This window comes from Equus caballus, chromosome 15 (genome assembly GCF_041296265.1).
Source record: "Equus caballus isolate H_3958 breed thoroughbred chromosome 15, TB-T2T, whole genome shotgun sequence".
NCBI classification, from domain to species: Eukaryota; Metazoa; Chordata; class Mammalia; order Perissodactyla; family Equidae; genus Equus; species Equus caballus.
In genome coordinates this window covers 28,298,493-28,315,752 of record NC_091698.1, presented here as the reverse complement: position 1 = coordinate 28,315,752, position 17,260 = coordinate 28,298,493, and the positions used below count along the sequence as shown (strand labels likewise).

Below are 17,260 nucleotides of genomic sequence, written 5' to 3'. Positions count from 1 at the left end.
ACCACTAACAGATTTAATCAGGAGGAAAAGTCTGGCCGCAGCGTGAACCCGCTGACCCCACAGTGCAGCCCGGCCACGTCTGTCCTCTGCCACCACCACCAGCACCGCGTGTGCCATGGCACCCTGTTCACCTGCAGCTCCTCTGCCGTTCCCCACAGCGACCAGGACGCGGATTGATTTCTTTCTTCCCTCTTTTGCCGTCATATTGAAGACATTTCTGACCTAAAAGACAAAGTGTCTCATGAATACTACACCTTAATAAAATTCTGAAGTAGGAACTAGAGTGACGACCTTACACACACGCACACGTGGTGAATCGTCCATCGTCCTCCAAGTCCACGAGCACAAACTGCAAACTTTCCCCAAGGAAACCTCTGTCGGGACTGTTTCTTCAGGAGCAAAACGGAAATAAGTCTTTCTCTTCCTATTTCATAAGCTTCTTAGAAGGTTCGACTGAGATAAATTTTAAATGGATCTGAAACTATACAATTCATTATACACTATTTTAATGAATGAAAAGAAAGAAAGAAACTTGCTGATTATACTTTGACATGGTTTATAACTGACTGACTATAAGACATACCCAATATCAAGAGATGCTAAAATATGGAAAAATGTGCATCTTACAAATGATGAAATGCAGTATATAGAAGGAATCAACATAGGACTGGATCTCTGTGCTAAGGATTAGCCTCAATTGAGAATAGAAAATTTGGAAATATCTGCTTATCATGAACTACAGGAAAATCTGCATTTATGGGCATATTTAGAAGGGCCAAACTATTAACTAAACTATTCACATGGCGGCCCCTTTCCCATAAAATGGGTTTAAAAGAAAAGGGAGCTCAAGTCCCACGCCCATGGATAATTTTACTGGAAATCACCACATACACAAGAATTCTTCAGAGATTAACTTCCAAAAGGTATAAACTGGGATCCAAATACATAAAATACTTCTAAACATATTTTATTTATTTTTTTTTTAAAGATTGGCACCTGAGGTACCATCTGTTGCCAATCATCTTTTTTGTTCTTCTCCTTCTTCTCTCCAAAGCCCCCCAATACATAGTTGTATATTCTAGTTGTAGGTCCTTCTGGTTCTGCTATGTGGGATGCCACCTCAGCATGGCTTGATGAGTGGTGTTAGGTCTGCACCCAGGATATGAACCAGCAAAACCCTGGACCACCAAAGCAGAGCTCACAAACTTAACCACTCAGCCAAGGGGCTGGCCCCTAAACATATTTTAAATTCTATAACGCAATTGATATTGAAGAAACAATATACATATTCAATCACAAACTCAGTAAATGATCATTCCATGTGGTATTAACACCACGTGTGCAGCACGAGCTCAGAGGGAAGTTGACCACTGTAGGGAACACCCCGGAAAGAGTGACCGAAACTCACTGGGGACAGGCTTTAGTTTCAGGTGCCTGCAAACAGCCCAGAAGGTCACTTCCCATCAAGAGCTGGACATTCACGGCCACTCCAAGCTTTCTACCCCCACCCCACGGCTCCTCTCAGGCTCTGCTCCCTGAATTCAGTGCCACATACATATGGTTTCTAATTCTAAGACAGATTGCTAATGTAGCTTCAGGAAGGTGGAAATTTAAAGGTCATCTCCAAATTCTGTTAGCGACAATACCTTCAAAGTTACCATGTCATGAGACCTCAACTGGTAACCCCCACGAAGGGCAGCAGTCAGGAAAGCCAGTAACAAGTGACTGAAATTCAAGTTCCATTATTTACTTACTCAGATCAGCTCTGTGTCTCAGAAAAGCCATGCACCAAAGCTTTTCCTCACTGTTCCTCTTGCCCCATCCCCACCGCCCACCCCAGCTTCCCCTAAGGCTTAACTGGGTATTTAATTCAGTGTGCCTACCTCAAGTATCCTGGTATCAAAGTCGTCATATGTTTCTGGAGGGAAAGAAGAAACAGGCATACAGATAAATGTGTCTGCACAGTTAGTATATGAAAGCACTTTTCAACACAGGCACCATCACCGACTTTTAAGTGAGAAGAATCTCAGATCTTTTGGTGCCACTCCCAAGGCCACACCCTGGTCCTCCATCATCCCCAGAGACTGCTCCACCACTAAACTCATCACCTCGGCCACCATCTCCCTGACTGCATCCTCCTAACCCTCCAGCTCGCTCACTCGTCCACTCCCAAGACAAGGGTTCTTGGAGCTCCCCAGCACCTCCAGACTCTTAACCACTGTCCTCCCCTTCCCTCTCACTCCCTCTGGTCCTCACAGCCTCTCCACTCGGCCAGGACACCACGGTCCATCACGTCCACCAGATCTGGCGAACGTCCTCAACTCCCTCACCCTCTTCTCCCTCCACTGCACTATCCAGGCCTGAATCCAAGCAGCTGTCTGGCCACCTCTGCCTGCTGGGTGCTGCTGGAGAGAAGTCAAAGCATAGTGCACACCTGGGCCCCTAGAAACCCATGGTCTCCAAGTCAGTCATGTCCTCCCTGCTGCCTGCTGGCCTTTCAGGTCCCTTTAGTTAGCTCTCTCTCCATTCACCAGGCAGCCACTTCAAACACTCTCTGTGTGCTTTTATTTTTATCAACTTTTTACTATAGAAAACTTCAATCATATACAAAGATAGAGATAACAAAGTGAAAGCATATGCACCCATTAGCCAGCTTCAGCAATTATCACCTCATGGCCAATCTTCTTTCCTCTGAACTCTGTCCAATTCTCACTCCCCTGGATAATTCTGGAGCCACTCCCAGATACCCTGCCTTTTCATCAATATCCTGGTGGCCGTGCTCATCAGTGCCCCCACCCTACTTTCAGCAGATGACCCCACCTCCTCCTCACAGACTCAATGAGGTCACCAGACAGATACACTCACACAGCCCACCCCACACGCATTTCCACCACTAACACTCCAGGCTCCCCTGAACCTGCACTGTGCCCTTTCTTTTGTCAAGGATTAATCCATTTGTCTACACTCTGGATCTGGGCCCTCATTAGGGACTGAGTTTATGGTTTTTTCTCTCCTTCCCATATTTTTATCCTCCCAATGGAAGCACTTTGCTCAGTTCTAAGCATTCTGCCTAAGCCTCTCCATCCCAGCCTCTCCTCTCCTCTTTAAGCCAAACTGAAGGAAGCAGCCAAACTCTTGTCTGTCTCCTCATCTCCTACTCATCGACAAGAATAAATTTCTCAGAGGATTTTTCCTTCTTTACAGACTCAGGTCAGGGGCAGGACTTAGTTTTCTCATTTGGCCTGATAAGTATTATCAATTTTTATTTCCTGGGTGCTTTCATGAGGCTTAGTGACAACCATCCGGTTTATCTTCTGTTACGGAAGCAGCTCTCCTGAGCTCTGCTGCTCCCTGGGCCCCCAGGACCAACTGTGTTTGGGATACTGCGTCCTGTTGGGGCCTGTCCAGATCCGTGACGCCCCCACCACATTGATGGCTCTGAGAAGCGGCACAATAAAGACTCCAGAACCCAGGGCTGTGCAGCTCGTTTGTGGAATCTTCTTGGTTCTGGGCCTCTAGTGTTCCATCAAATACAGTTGGATAATAATGTGGAGTGATTTCAGTGATGTTCAAATCTTTTTCCGGAAAACAGCAATCTAAGCAGATGTGTAAATAAAGTCACAATAAGGAATTCTAGAAGTACAAGTGCTCTGTCACAAAGGTAAGCAAAACCAGGACTCTGATACCTCCATAGGGACCAGGGTCTGGGGCGCCGAGACTGACACCTCCCCACGTGTTTCCGCTCCATCCTCGCTCCCGTTTAACCTTCATCTTCCTCTTCCGGTCCCACTCCTCTCTCTGCTGGACCATCTCAGCCTCCACCTTCTCCTGCTCTTCCTTGCTTCTTTGGGCAATGGTCTGCACAGCTCCATTTCTCAGAAGAGGGACATTCAGACCAGGCCATAGGAAGCCTTGACGCCCTGGAGTTGTTTAAAAACATACATAAATAAGAATTTTTAAAAAGTATTCATTTCTTGAGTTGTGAAATGCCAGGCAATGGGTGAACGGATAATGACACTGCTGGTGGGAGCATAAAATAATATAAATCGCTTGGAAGACCACTTGGCATTACTAAAACTGTAAATGTACCCATCCTAATGGCTAGTAATTCCTCTTCATGGTATCACCTAAAGAAACCCTCCACACAGGGACAAGGCACCGTGTGCTTGGACAAGGATGTCCAGTGAAGCGCTATGTGTAAAGGCAAAAAACTGAAACAATCCAAATGTCCAGCAACGTTGCGATAGTTAGATGAAATATGGCATATCCAACCTATGATGTATTCTGCACTAAACTGAGAGAATGAGGTAGCTCTATAGGTTCTGATGTGGAACAATTTCCAAGACCTACTATTGAGTGAAAAAAGTAATTACATGACAGTATGTACCATATGATATAATTTATTTTTAAAAAGAAGAAATTATCTATTTCCTTTAGGGTGTTTATGTTTGTAAAAGCATTAAAAACTGTCAGAAGGAAACACATCAAAATGAGATCAGTGGTTTCCTTGAGTATAGCAACTGGGTTGGGGGAGAGAGAAAGGGCATCAAGGGGGACTTTAGTTTTCTCTGCAGTCTGAATTTTTTACTGAGAAGGTCTACATATATAATTGTTATAACTTTAAAAGATGTTAAAAAATAAAATAAGACACGAGGTAAGTCAGAGAAAAGTATCCAAGTAGACACGCAGCAGCTAGAAGGGCAGTGACAGGCGTTCTCTTTCTTTATGCCCAGAAGGCCATTACTATCAAAGACAATTTGTTAGCAAGCACAGTACAAAATGTCGATTCAACTACACTGTTCTATTTTTATTCTTCAAAAAACACATGTATAAAGCATCATGTGTTCCAGAAGTTGGCAAACTAAAGCCCATGGGCCAACTCCAGCTCACCACTTGTTTTGTAAATAAAGTTTTATTGGGACACAGCTCTGCCCATTCAATCATGTGTTGTCTGTGACTGTTTTTGTGCTCCAACAGCAGGGTTGGGTAGTTGTAACAGAGACCGTGTGGTTCACAGAGCTGAAAATATTTACTCTCTGGACCTTTGCAGAGGAAGTCTGCCAGCTCTCCATTTATTCCATCTTCTATCACTGAATCACAAGCTCTTTGAGGGCAGGGACTGTCACAGCAGATGCCACACAAGGGCATCTAGGCTTGTTGAATGAATAACTGAAAGAATAAATCCCTTTCTATGGGATTTTCCTCCCCTTGAATCATGAGGCAATAAGTAAGCCATTTGGTTGGACTCTAAAACCATAGATCCTAGTGTACTTCAAGAGAAATGTTTCTAGTTTGTAAAATATCTATAAAATTTTCGGGAAAAAAATCTTAAAAAGCACACAAGCTGTTTTTTATAAATAAGTTTACCTTCACCAATGATTTGACCCCGGTTCAAATCCTTCCTTCTCTTTTTCTTTGTTCTCTTGCCTCTTCCTTTCCTTGCTCCAGCACCAGTCTCTGCTAAAGCACCTTTCCACAGCTCATCTGCTGTCACTGTAATGAAACAGGCTTTTTAAAAAACTTTTCAAGCAATGATCGATGGTTTCCTATTGAAGAAAAAAGGCAAGAAGAGGCCAGCTTCACTTGTATCACTGTGGCAACGAAAGCAGAACTAAATCGTTCTTGGCATCTGTTCACATTTGAAAGCCCAAGAGGAGACGATTCTACTTTCAAAGAATATGATTTTCCTCCACAAAAGACAGCTAACATTTAAATCCCACTTACTTTCTAGTAGGTTTGTTTCCCAGACATTTTATCAACTATGGCACAGGTCTCTTCCCTGCCTGCTTGCCTCCATTGCAACCATTGAGATAATCAATAACTATTCTTCCTAAATACAGGTTTCTTAGCCCAAACAAAAAGCAACACTTCAATCTGAACCCAATAATCTTAATAATTTGATTTGCTCTGTTCTTCTGTGTATCCTTCAAAATCAGATGCCCAAATTCACCTTCAACTCTAATTAAAGTCTAACCAACATATAGGAAAGAATGAGTATGTAGGGGTCTGATAGTTAATACTTGCATGTGCGTGTGTGTATTTCTTCTATCATGCTTGTCTTTTACTTTATGTATAGACTCTGACACTGATTTATTTCCATTTGTGAATTTCTAGGATTCCAAAATTTTTTTCTATTGTACATTTCACTCACCATTTTCCCCTTTGTACTTGTAGAATATTCACATTCTCTACTTTTGACCACTCTTGAATTTTATTGGTGTAGTTACATCATTTATTAGACTTAAATTGTATTCCCAAGGACTTCCAGCCTTTCGCAGTATCACCAATTGCCTTTATAACCATAGACTGTTTCATCATCAATTTATTTAATAAAGAATCAGCCACACACAACTAACACTAGTTGCAGTAGTCAAAAATCTAAGATACAAATATCTACATGTCTAAAATACTAAACATATTCTAGAAGACAAATGAGTATCTTCATTCTTCTTCTCTTATGAGCCCTTAAGGTTTAAAAGTTCTATCTCCTGCTTCCTGACAGGCCTTATCTTGATTCTCTGGGTAGATAATATGGAAAGAGAAAAACGTTTTGGATTTATAATATTTTTAGTATCTGTACAGTATCCCATTTTTCAACACACACCTATTATTACAGCTGATCTTTATAACGGAAGCTCAAAAAGTGAGATTCCATGTCACATGCTGTTTTGTGTAGCCCTGATCAGAGCAAAAGGTTAAACTCGAACTTTAGCTTGACACTGATTCATTTAAAAGAACCACAGGTTCGAAATAAAATTACAAACCTCACCATGTGCTAAATTCTCACTAAAGATTTTATTTTCTTTTTTAAAATGATGGTACTAGAAATGCCATCAAAAACTTCAGGGCCAGCCCAGTGCCGAGGGGTTAAGTTTGTGTGCTCCACTTCGGCAGTCCGGAGTTTCGCCGGTTCAGATCCTGGGTGCAGACATGGCACCGCTCATCGGGCCCCGCTGAGGTGGCATCCCACATGCCACAACTAGAAGGACCCACAACTAAAAACATACAGCTACGAACTAGGGGGCTTTGGGGAGAAAAAGGAAAAATAAAATCTTTGGGGAAAAAACTTCAAAGTTCACAATGAAAGCACTTTTAATGGGATGCACTCTAAGAGTTAATCAATTACAGAGTTTTTCTTCACTTAGAAGCAGAATAAGCAAACCACTCATTGCGACTAAAAGGGATTTGATGTTTTTTTTTTTTTAAAGATTTTATTTTTTCCTTTTTCTCCCCAAAGCCCCCCAGTACATAGCTGTGTATTCTTCGTTGTGGGTTCCTCGAGTTGTGGCATGTGGGACGCTGCCTCAGCGTGGTCTGATGAGCAGTGCCATGTCCGCGCCCAGGATTCGAACTTACAAAACACTGGGCCGCCTGCAGCGGAGTGCGCGAACTTAACCACTCGGCCACGGGGCCAGCCCCAAAAGGGATTTGATTTTTAAAGGAAGTTAATATTGAGACAAAGATATAAAAGACTAAAGAGTTTAGTTCATTTTTAAAATGAGGAAAATAAAATTTCTAACTACATTTGAAAAAGAGAACAAGTCATATGTCAACTTTTGAATGCCATTATGCTATGAAAAATGGTTTTAATCTTTTTTTCAGATGATAAAAGAAATAGCTATTTTTTTAAATCTGGAAAATATAGATAGTAAAAGAATATAAAAAATAATCACCACTATTAGATCAGAATGTATATTTTGTTTTTTTCTTTATTCATGCACGCATACATAAGTATATATATATTTGTTTTAAACAAAACTGAAATTATATCATATGTAGAATTTTGTATCCTGCTTTTTTACTTAATATATTACATTGTAAGCTTTTACTATTATTTCAACCTTTTCTATCATTTTCTGGAAGGATTTAGGTAGGTTAATATATACACTTATTAACTAGCACAGTTATGTAAAATAAAGTTCATGTTTATACACACATACACATAGATATATACAAAATCCACTATTGCATCCAATTTGATACACTGAGCTAGTACTCTGTTAATCATGCTACATAACACTGCTTGCTAATTTGGATCAAAGGGATTTAAATGGTGGACCTGCTATGGCAGAGGGATAGATTTACAAGTACAACATTAAATATTCTTAGGAAATCTTAATGAGTTTTGAGAAATTATGCTTTTTATTTCTTGGAAGAGATTTAGAAAATCAATGTAGAAACAGCAAAACCTAGCCCCATGCTGGTTTCAAGTGAGTTTGCCCCCTGAAGCTAATCTCAGCGTGACTTGGGAGCAACAAACTCAGAAGGGTACAGAGTCCTATAACTGAGGAAGGACGCAGGCTAATGGAGAGTCAGAGGCAGGTGTGGGACAAAAGGGCAAGGACAGGGGTCTCAGAAGGCAAGGGGCACCTCTAGAACAAGAGCTGGAGATAAGGTCTTCTGGGGCAGGAAAAAGACTACTTAAAAACACTGCCAAGGCCTGTAAATCTGATATACCCCCCCAAAGTACAAAGTCAGCTCTTAGAAAAAAAGGGGCTGGGGCACCAAAGGAAGAGGCTAATGGCTCCAACTCTACCCACCTCTCTTTCCTGTGTGCCAAAATCCAGATACAACCAAGCCTACATTACCCATAATGCCCCGCCACCTGGTCCTCTTTCCTGCAGACTACACAAGTGACCTAGTTACTATGAGACTTCCAAATTAGGGGATCTGTACCCATACAATGAGAAACTCTACAGTCACAACACTGCACGGGAGAAGGCTATGTACTGACAGAGAACAACATGTGGCAAATCCAGTATTTCAGGGTCATAGGATTATAGCTGATTTTCATCTTTTTGATTTTCTGTATTTACCAAATAGTCTAAAATGAATTATAATCCTAATTTCTTCTAATTTTCCTAATGGTGAGTTGCGAATTCAATCTCCATTTATTACAAGCTAATTTCAGTGCAGATTGGATTCTTTTAAATACTATCACAAGTACGAGTGATGTTAGCAAAACATCATCTACTTAAAATTAACTTTTCCTGATTAGATGTCCCATCTCCTCAACTGAAGCACAACTGAAAATAGACTTTGAGTGCGTTCTTGGTGTGAATCTGCATCAGCAGGGAGTTGGGCCACAATTCTATACCCTTTAGGCCACAGGTGCTTCAAGTGAGGGGATTAAATAAACCAGCGCTTCCTGAAGCAGAGCACAAACACAACTGGCAGCATGTGAGACAGTTCTAGGAGGAGCACAGAGGAACATTTTTATTTTAAGAGTACATCATACTTGAGTCACTAAAGTGTTACTTCATTTAAGGAAGAAGATGAAGGAGAAGAAAAATCAAGATATGAAAGTACCTTTTATTTTCCCGTTTCATGAAATGGGACGTTTGTGGATAGTCTACGTACATTTAGTGAAGAAACTATAGGATCTATACTGTTGGCCCATCAAGTTACTGCAAGAAGAAATACAGCATTGTGTCTGCAGTGCACGGGTCAAGCTGGTGAAATGACGGTTGTCTCTGGGTCCAAGAGATGACAAACGGCCTGTAGGTAGATGGAATAAAACTGAGTTAGATGATTCATGCTTGTGGAGAAACACTGCCAGCACCAAATAATTAATAGTTACTAATAAAAATAAGTCACTAAAACCCTGAACTTTTAAGAATCACATGTTCAGGACAGTCTTTCTTTAAAAAATAAAACAAAGGTTTAGACTGATAACTTAAACGCCCATCCTAGTTACAGAAATTACGGCTCATCCACACGATAGATGTAGCTGTCTGAAGAAGTAGGTCTGTCCAGACCAGGGTCGCTAGGCTGCATTATACAACCTCATGCTGGGCATTGTCTACTCTGGGCTGTATGCAGCTGGACAGTGCACCCATGTGGAAAGACCTGTAAATGATCTGGTTAGAAGAGCAAGGCGCAGCACAGTAGAGCATCCCACCCTTCAGGTTTGAAAAACAAGGAGGGACATGAATATATTTTATAGACTAACTCCGGAAGCATATACAAGCAACTGCTAACAGTGCTTGCCTCTGGGGAAGAAAACTGATGCATCTGGGGTCAGACATGAGAGATTTGCTTTTTTGTGTTTTGGGGAATTTTTTTAACCATATGCATGTATCACTGAATGTTTTTAAACAGCCATTCTTAGAGGCAGCCATTGTATCAGTTCCACAGATGGGGGTGCCCTGTGAGGAAGACAGCAGGGCTGAGAGGCAGCAGTGGACTCGAGGACACAGGAATACCGATTACAAGAACAGCACACACTCTCGAGCTCTGGGTGTGAAGGGAGTCTCTGACCAATCTGCTGTAACATTTAGAAAAATATAGGAGTAGGTACTAAGAAAACTAAACTAAGCAACTGTTTTAAAAACAAGGCAATTACTAATTCTAGGGAAAAGAAAAATGTGGTAGGAGAAAGGAAATGTAATGACAGAACACGACCTAGCTCAGCCGTGAATAACGTATACATGACCTTGATAATGACAAGGCTGTCCAGACTCCATCAAAACTGTGTTTACAACTATGATGGGAGAGCAGGGACGGGGATGTAAGTGTCAGCTCTGCAATTAGCATAACGGTGCTAACAGAGAAAAGAGCCATACACAGCTTCTATTTAGAAATATAACCAGAAGAAAGCTGACAGAATCAAAAGTGGCACCGGAAGATGGGAAGGAGTCAGAAAGGAACTAGTTTTAAGATATAAACCTTTTAACAATGTGGGAACACAATATTTTAAGAAATAATATAACAATCTTCAAAGCAAGGACCACTGTCCCATTTTATAGACGAGAATACTGAGGGTCCAGGGGGTGACATCTGCCCACGGTTGCAAAGGTGGAAAGTGGCAGAGCAGAGAGCCAGGCTGTCATTCCACCAGGCAGTGCTCTTCCCCACCAGGGCCTCCGGCAGGGCTATGCCGTCAGTAGAGAACTCCCCTCTGGCCTTCCTCAGACGCCTCCTCCAGGCCCCACACCAGCCCAGGTCGGGGACACTGCCTGGCTAACAGAACAGCGCACAGTAAGTGGTTCATGAATGAATGAGTCACCCAATCAACAAATGAACAGATAAAGAGAAGAGCCCAGGTCCACCAGACTCCTCTGCTGGAGCACTCAAGCAAGGTATAAAGGCATCTCGACAGGAAGGGTTCACAGGCTAAAGGGAGCAAGACTAAAGCAAAGCCCAACACACAGACCTCTGGAAACTCAAGGACACAGTAAGATTTCAATTCTGCCCTAACCACTGGCCACCTGGAAAAGGCAGGACCTAACTGAGCACAGCACAACCTGGGCTCAGCAAGGACTGGCTTCCTTCCTTCCTGGAGAGTGACCACAGAGAGGGCCCTGTGCTGCACAGGTGCAGGAGGAAAGGCCTTCTACAGAAACTCCGTCTCGAGGACCCAGAGTTGCCATTCACTGTCTGTGTGATCGTGAGCAAGGCACTCTGCTTCTCAGATACTCACTGCATCATCTGTAAAATGGGAATAACAATTCCCTCACAAAAACTGCTGTGAGGGGGCCAGCCCAGTGGCGTAGTGGTTGGGTTCACATGCTCTGCTTCGGCGGCTCTGGGGTTCGCAGGTTTGGATCCCAGGCTCAGATCTACACTGCTCATCAAGCCATGCTGTGGCAGCATCCCACACACAAAATAGAGGAAGACTGCCACAGATGTTAGCTCAGTGACAATCTTCCTCACCAAAAGAGTAAAAATACAAGAAAAACAACAAAAAAAACTGGTGTGAGGATTAACCAGAATAACATGTTACAAGCCTAACACACAGTAATTACTCAATAAATCATAGCTATTATCTTTTAAAGCCCTAAACTGTAACAAGTGTAATCATAAAAATTTGAAAAATACTCTTTAGACCCAATGCATTTCCATTATAACGAGGGTTCACTTACATTTTAAAACATACATGAAGTACTCTAACATTAGACCTTATAAGAAAAAGTAGCTAGATAAATGAATCTCACCATTGCTGAGAACAGATGTCAATGCCCAAACGGAAGCTGTTGGAAAGGTGTTTAGGTAAAGCTGCCTAGACCATAAATGACCTGTAAATTAAAAAAAAAAAAATTAAGATATATTTCTACACGAAAAGGAACATTTTAAACAGTAACACCTATATTAATATTAATAGTACTACCTCTAGACTAAAAGAACCAAGATAAGTAAATGAGTAACTTCTGGGATCCATGACCACTTGCCCAAGTAAGGGACATCACAGCACAGCTTCTCCTTCACCTCACACCCAACCAGTTCCCAAGCCCCATAAAGTCTCCTCAAACATCAACCCACCCATCAGCCACATCCTCTCCCACGGTCTCACTGCCCCTTCTCTGTTCAGGCCTCACGGTCCCTCAGCCACATGTTGACAACAGTCTCCTAACAGGTCTCTCCCTCTACATCACCATCTGCTGTCGGGCAGGCCTTTCTAAAATAACAGGTCTGGTCACTTCACAGCCCTGATATATCATTCCTTGGCTCCCTACTGCCTGCACAACAAAGTCAAAACTCCTCAGCATGGCCTCCGGGGCTGCATGTTGGCCCAACCTTCCACAACAGCCTCGACTCCCACCACTCTCCTCCACGCTCCCTCTGGCCATGCCACATCTCTAGTCAGGCTTGAACACACTCTGCTCTTTCATCCTTTTGTGTGTCTCTCACATGTCCTCCTGGTTTGTCTGAAACATCACCTCTCAGTGAAGCCTACCAGATTCCCGCAGGCTCTGTCAGCACTCCACTCCCCCTCCCTCTGCAGCGCCAGGCTGAACCGTGCTGTGCGGCACTTTGTACAGCGCAGGGTTTCCGAACAGGCTCTCACAGCATTTACTGGCAAATGATTTTTGAAAACAGTGGCCAAGTCAAAGCAATGGGAAAAAATAATCTTTTCAACAAATGGTATTGGGAGAAGTGAACATCCACAAGCAAAAGAATGAAGTTGGAGCCCCAATCCACACCATATATAAAAATAACTCAAAATGGATCAAAGGCCTAAAGAGCAAAAACTGTATCTCTTGGAAAAAACCATAGGGGTAAATCAACATAACCTTGGATTTGGCATTAGTTTCTTAGATATGAAACTAAAGGCATAAACAACAAAAATAAAAAATAGATAATATCAGACTCATCGAAATTTAAAAATTTTGTGCTTCAAAATACAACAGAAAGAAAGTGAAAAGATAACACAGAATGGGAGAAAAATTTTGCAAATCATGTGTCTAATACTTATATCTAGAATACATAAAGGACTCTTACAATTCACTAGTAAGACAACCCAATTTTAAAATGGGCAAAGATTTGAATAGACATTTCTCCAAAGAACATACAGAAATAGCCAATAAGCACATGAAAAGATGCTCCTTAGCCATCAGGGAAATGCAATCAAAGCCCCAAACTGATACCACTTCACACTCACTGGGATGACTATAATCAAAAGGACAGATCAGAAGCATGGGCAAGAATGTGGAGAAGTAAGAACCCTTGTGCACTGCTGCGGGGAACGTAAAATGGTGTAGCCACTTTAGAAACAATTTAGCAGCTCCTCCAAAGGTTAAACATGGAGTTACCATTGGATCCAGCAACTCCACTCCCAGGTATACACACAAGAGAAATGAAAATATAGGTATCTACAAAAACACCCCACACAAACGTTTATAGCAACATTAGGCATAATGGCCAAGAGGTGGAAACAATCCACATGGTCATCAACTGATGAATGGACAAACAAAACATGGTATAGTATACATACAAAAGAATATTATTCAGCCATAAAAAGGAATGAAGCACTGATACATGCTACAACATGGATGAGTCTTGAAAACATTACGCTAGGTGAAAGAAGCCAGTCACTAAAGACTACATACTACATGAGGCCGTTTAAATGAAACGTCCAGAACACGCAAACCATAGAGATATAAAGTAAACTAGAGGCTGCCTAGGGCTGGGAGCAATGGGGAGCTGGGGGGATGATAGCTAAAAGGTACAGGGTTTCTTTTTGGGGTGATAAAAATGTTCCAAAATTGGTTGTGGTGATGATGGCACAGCTCTGTGAACACACTAAAAAGTATTGAATTGTACACTCTAAGAGGATGAATCGTATGGCATGCGAAATGTATCTCAAAAAAGCTGTTTTATAAACCAAAAAAAGAAACAGGCTCTGGAGCCAGGTAATGTGGGTGCAAAAACTTGACATCCTCCCAGCCTAACCTGGACCAAGTTTCTCAACCTCCATGTGCCTTAATTCCTTCATCTGTAAAACGGGAATAATAAAGTCATCTATCTCATAAAGGCACTGTGAAGATGAAGTGAGGAAAAAAGCATAAAGAGCTCAAGATAGTCCCTGGTACACAGTGGGAGCTCATGAGGGAAAGCTACAAAGGCTAGGTGATATTTGAATGGGGCCTCGATAACGGAGAATGTGGTCACGACATGGGCAAAAGCAAAGAACGTTCAAGTCACATTTTCCATCAAATGATTTCTGGTCAAGTTTCCCAGCAAAATGAGTTAGAAAAAAGAACTTTTCGGCTTTTAGAGGTCTTTGGGCTTCGGAATTACGAATGCTGGAAAGTGGGTTTACAGTAAAATATAGCGAACAGAGAAGGCCAAGTCCACCACGAAGCGGTTCCTAGAGGTAAACGTCATGCTGGACCAGGGCCGACCGCCCTTCCTTGGGCTGCAACCAACCCACAAGGGGGTGGGGGTGGGGGGCAACAATAGCAAAACTACTGACATTTGAAACATCCATCCTTCTAATAAAGGCACTGATCAGCCGGACTCTAAAATGACGGAGACTAATCCTATGCGACTCAAGCTGCAGGACAGCCTCTTCCCTTTTCGAGCCCCGCGGGCCGCCATATGCCTCGAACCCCACATCGACATCACCAAATGAGCCTGTGGGTCGCGCCCGCCGACAAGGGGATGCTTGCTTCCCAGTTCCCGGCCCCTCTTTGCCGCGCACACACGGCCCGTTTGGTGAACTAGAAGGGGCCTCGGACGGCGTCCAGCCCACCCTCACTTTACAGACATAAGCCCTGCGACCCAGAGAGGGCGCGGACGCGCGAGGTCACACAGCCGGGCCAGGCGAGACAGGAGCCCGCGTGAAGGGCCCAGGGGCTGCGGCTTCTCGCATCTTTCCGCCTGGGCGTCTGTAGGCCCGGGGCGAGGCCCCCGCTCCCGCCCAACTCAGAGCCCCTGCCCGCGGCGTCCCGGGTCTCACCCGCTGGCGCGCAGCACACCGCAGGCAGGCAGCCCGCAGCAGCGCGCACCACAGCCGCCATGGTGGAGCCCTACGAGCGCCTGCGTCCGGGCAGCCTTCCCCACCGCCTGCCGCGACTGCTCCTCGTCAAACGGCGGGCGTCGGCCCGCGGCTGAATTCCCGAGGCCAGAGGGCCGCGCCGCAGCGCAGGCCGGGGTGGGAGAGGGTTCGTGCGGGCAAAAAGGTAGGATGAGTCCGGCGCGGCCGCGGACAGCCGCCGCGGGGGTCCTCGCGTTAGGACCCGAGGGCGGGGCTTGCGCTGGCGGCCCGTGTGGGCGGGGCTGCTCAAGGTGTTCTCTCGAGGAGGGGGCGGGGCTAGCCTTCCCCGGAGGGCTGCAGGTGCGCGGGCTGCCCTAGGTCCTTTTCCCGCCAGCGGGAGCTGGTGGTGCCGGCCATTCCCAGCCAGAAGGACGAGGTGCGGCCGAGCATGGGAGGAGTCTAACGGAAGGTCTAAGGGTTGAATAAGACAGCCAAGGCGTACAGAGAAGTTGTTTATACCCAACCCCGGTAAAACTCTGAAGTTTCTTAGATTTATTAAAGTACTTTGGTCGGATTTCACACGCATTTATGCATTCATTCTGATTCTAACGTTTGGTCACGTTCATATCCCAGGCCTAGCCTACCGTTTTTTTTTACTCACCCTGGGCATGGCTTTATACCATCTGGGCCTTCCCAGATGACCCAAGTAAGTAGGAGGAAAGACACGGACGTCTTGTAAGAAGCTAGGAGTCCTACTCAGCCAGACCTCTGATTTTCAAATTTAGTATAAAAATTTTAAAACATGCAGAAAAGTAAAAATAGTGACAAGCTAGACTCAGAGATTAAGATTGACACAGTTGCTTCATCTGTTCCTCTTTTTCCTTTTTCTTTGCTGAAGTAGACAACCTATTTCACTCCTACTTATTTTATGATGCATCCCATTTGCAATAGACTTTTAACATATCAAATTGGCTAAATTAAAAGAAAAGAGATTGGAAAGTGTATGTTTAGTTTTTTAAGAAACTGCCAAACTCTTTTCCAAAGTGGCCATACCATTTTATATTCCCACCAGCAATGTGTGAGATCTAGTTCCTCTGCATCCTCATTGGCATTTAGTATTGTCACTTAAAAAAATTATTTTAGCTGTTCTAATAGTTGTGTAGTGATAGCTCATCATGGTTTTAATTTACGTTTCCCTAAAAGCTAATGATGTTGAACTTCTTTTCATGTGTCTCTTTGCCATCTGTGTGTCCTCCTTGGTGGAACTCTGTGTGTTGGGCTTTACTTCAGTCTTACTCCCTTTATCCTGTGAACCCTTCCTGTCGAGATGCCTTTATACCTTGCTTGAGTGCTCCAGCAGAGGAGTCTGGTGGACCTGGGCTCTTCTCTTTATTTGGTGAAATGTTTGCTACCTCTCTAGTTGGACTGTTTGGTTTCTTTTTTGGTTGAGTTTGGAGAGTTTTGTTTTTTTTTTTAAAGATTTTATTTTTTGCTTTTTTCTCCCCAAAGCCCCCTGGTACATAGTTGTATATTCTTCGTTGTGGGTCCTTCTAGTTGTGGCATGTGGGACGCTGCCTCAGCATGGTTTGATGAGCAGTGCCATGTCCGCGCCCAGGAGTCAAACCAACAAAACGCTGGGCTGCCTGCAGCGGAGCGCGTGAACTTAACCACTCGGCCACGGGGCCAGCCCCAGGTTTGGGGAGTTCTTTGTGTATTCTAGATGTAAGTACATTTTCATATAGGTGTTTTGCAAATAGTTTCTCCCAGTCTGTAGCTTGTCTTTTCATTCTTTTAACAGGGTCTTTCAGCAAGCAAAGTTTTCAATTTTGATGAAGTCCAGTGTATTGATTTTTTTCTTTAGTGGATCATGTATAGAAATATTATTGATTTTTGTATATTGATCTCATTGTATCCAGAAACTTTGCTAGCCTCATTTATTCTAACTGGTTTTTAGTGTATTTCTTAGTATTTTCTCTATATAAGATTATCCATCTGTGAATAGAGAGAGTTTTACACTTCCAGCCAGCTAACATCTCAAGATATTCTGTTACTCTGTCCCTC

General features: G+C 43.4%; 1 protein-coding gene across 4 annotated transcripts in view; it reads right to left on the bottom strand.

Moving 5' to 3' along the window:
- MRPS5 (mitochondrial ribosomal protein S5) overlaps positions 1 to 15,489 on the bottom strand; it is a 48,213-nt gene extending 32,724 nt beyond the window's left edge. The window contains exons 1-7 of one of the 4 annotated variants that reach the window (XM_023618689.2): positions 15,182 to 15,489; positions 11,937 to 12,017; positions 9,361 to 9,498; positions 5,368 to 5,493; positions 3,687 to 3,920; positions 1,884 to 1,918; positions 132 to 222 (exon numbers count right to left, since the gene is read on the bottom strand). In XM_023618689.2, the coding sequence (XP_023474457.1) occupies positions 132 to 222; positions 1,884 to 1,918; positions 3,687 to 3,920; positions 5,368 to 5,493; positions 9,361 to 9,498; positions 11,937 to 12,017; positions 15,182 to 15,242 (766 nt within the window). In that variant the 5' untranslated portion in view covers positions 15,243 to 15,489. Of the gene's footprint in view, positions 1 to 131; positions 223 to 1,883; positions 1,919 to 3,686; positions 3,921 to 5,367; positions 5,494 to 9,309; positions 9,499 to 11,936; positions 12,018 to 15,181 lie in introns of all 4 variants that reach the window. The other 3 variants (XM_001494456.7, XM_070236146.1, XM_070236147.1) reach the window with 3 other exon arrangements.
- Between the last annotated feature and the right edge of the window lie 1,771 nt (positions 15,490 to 17,260).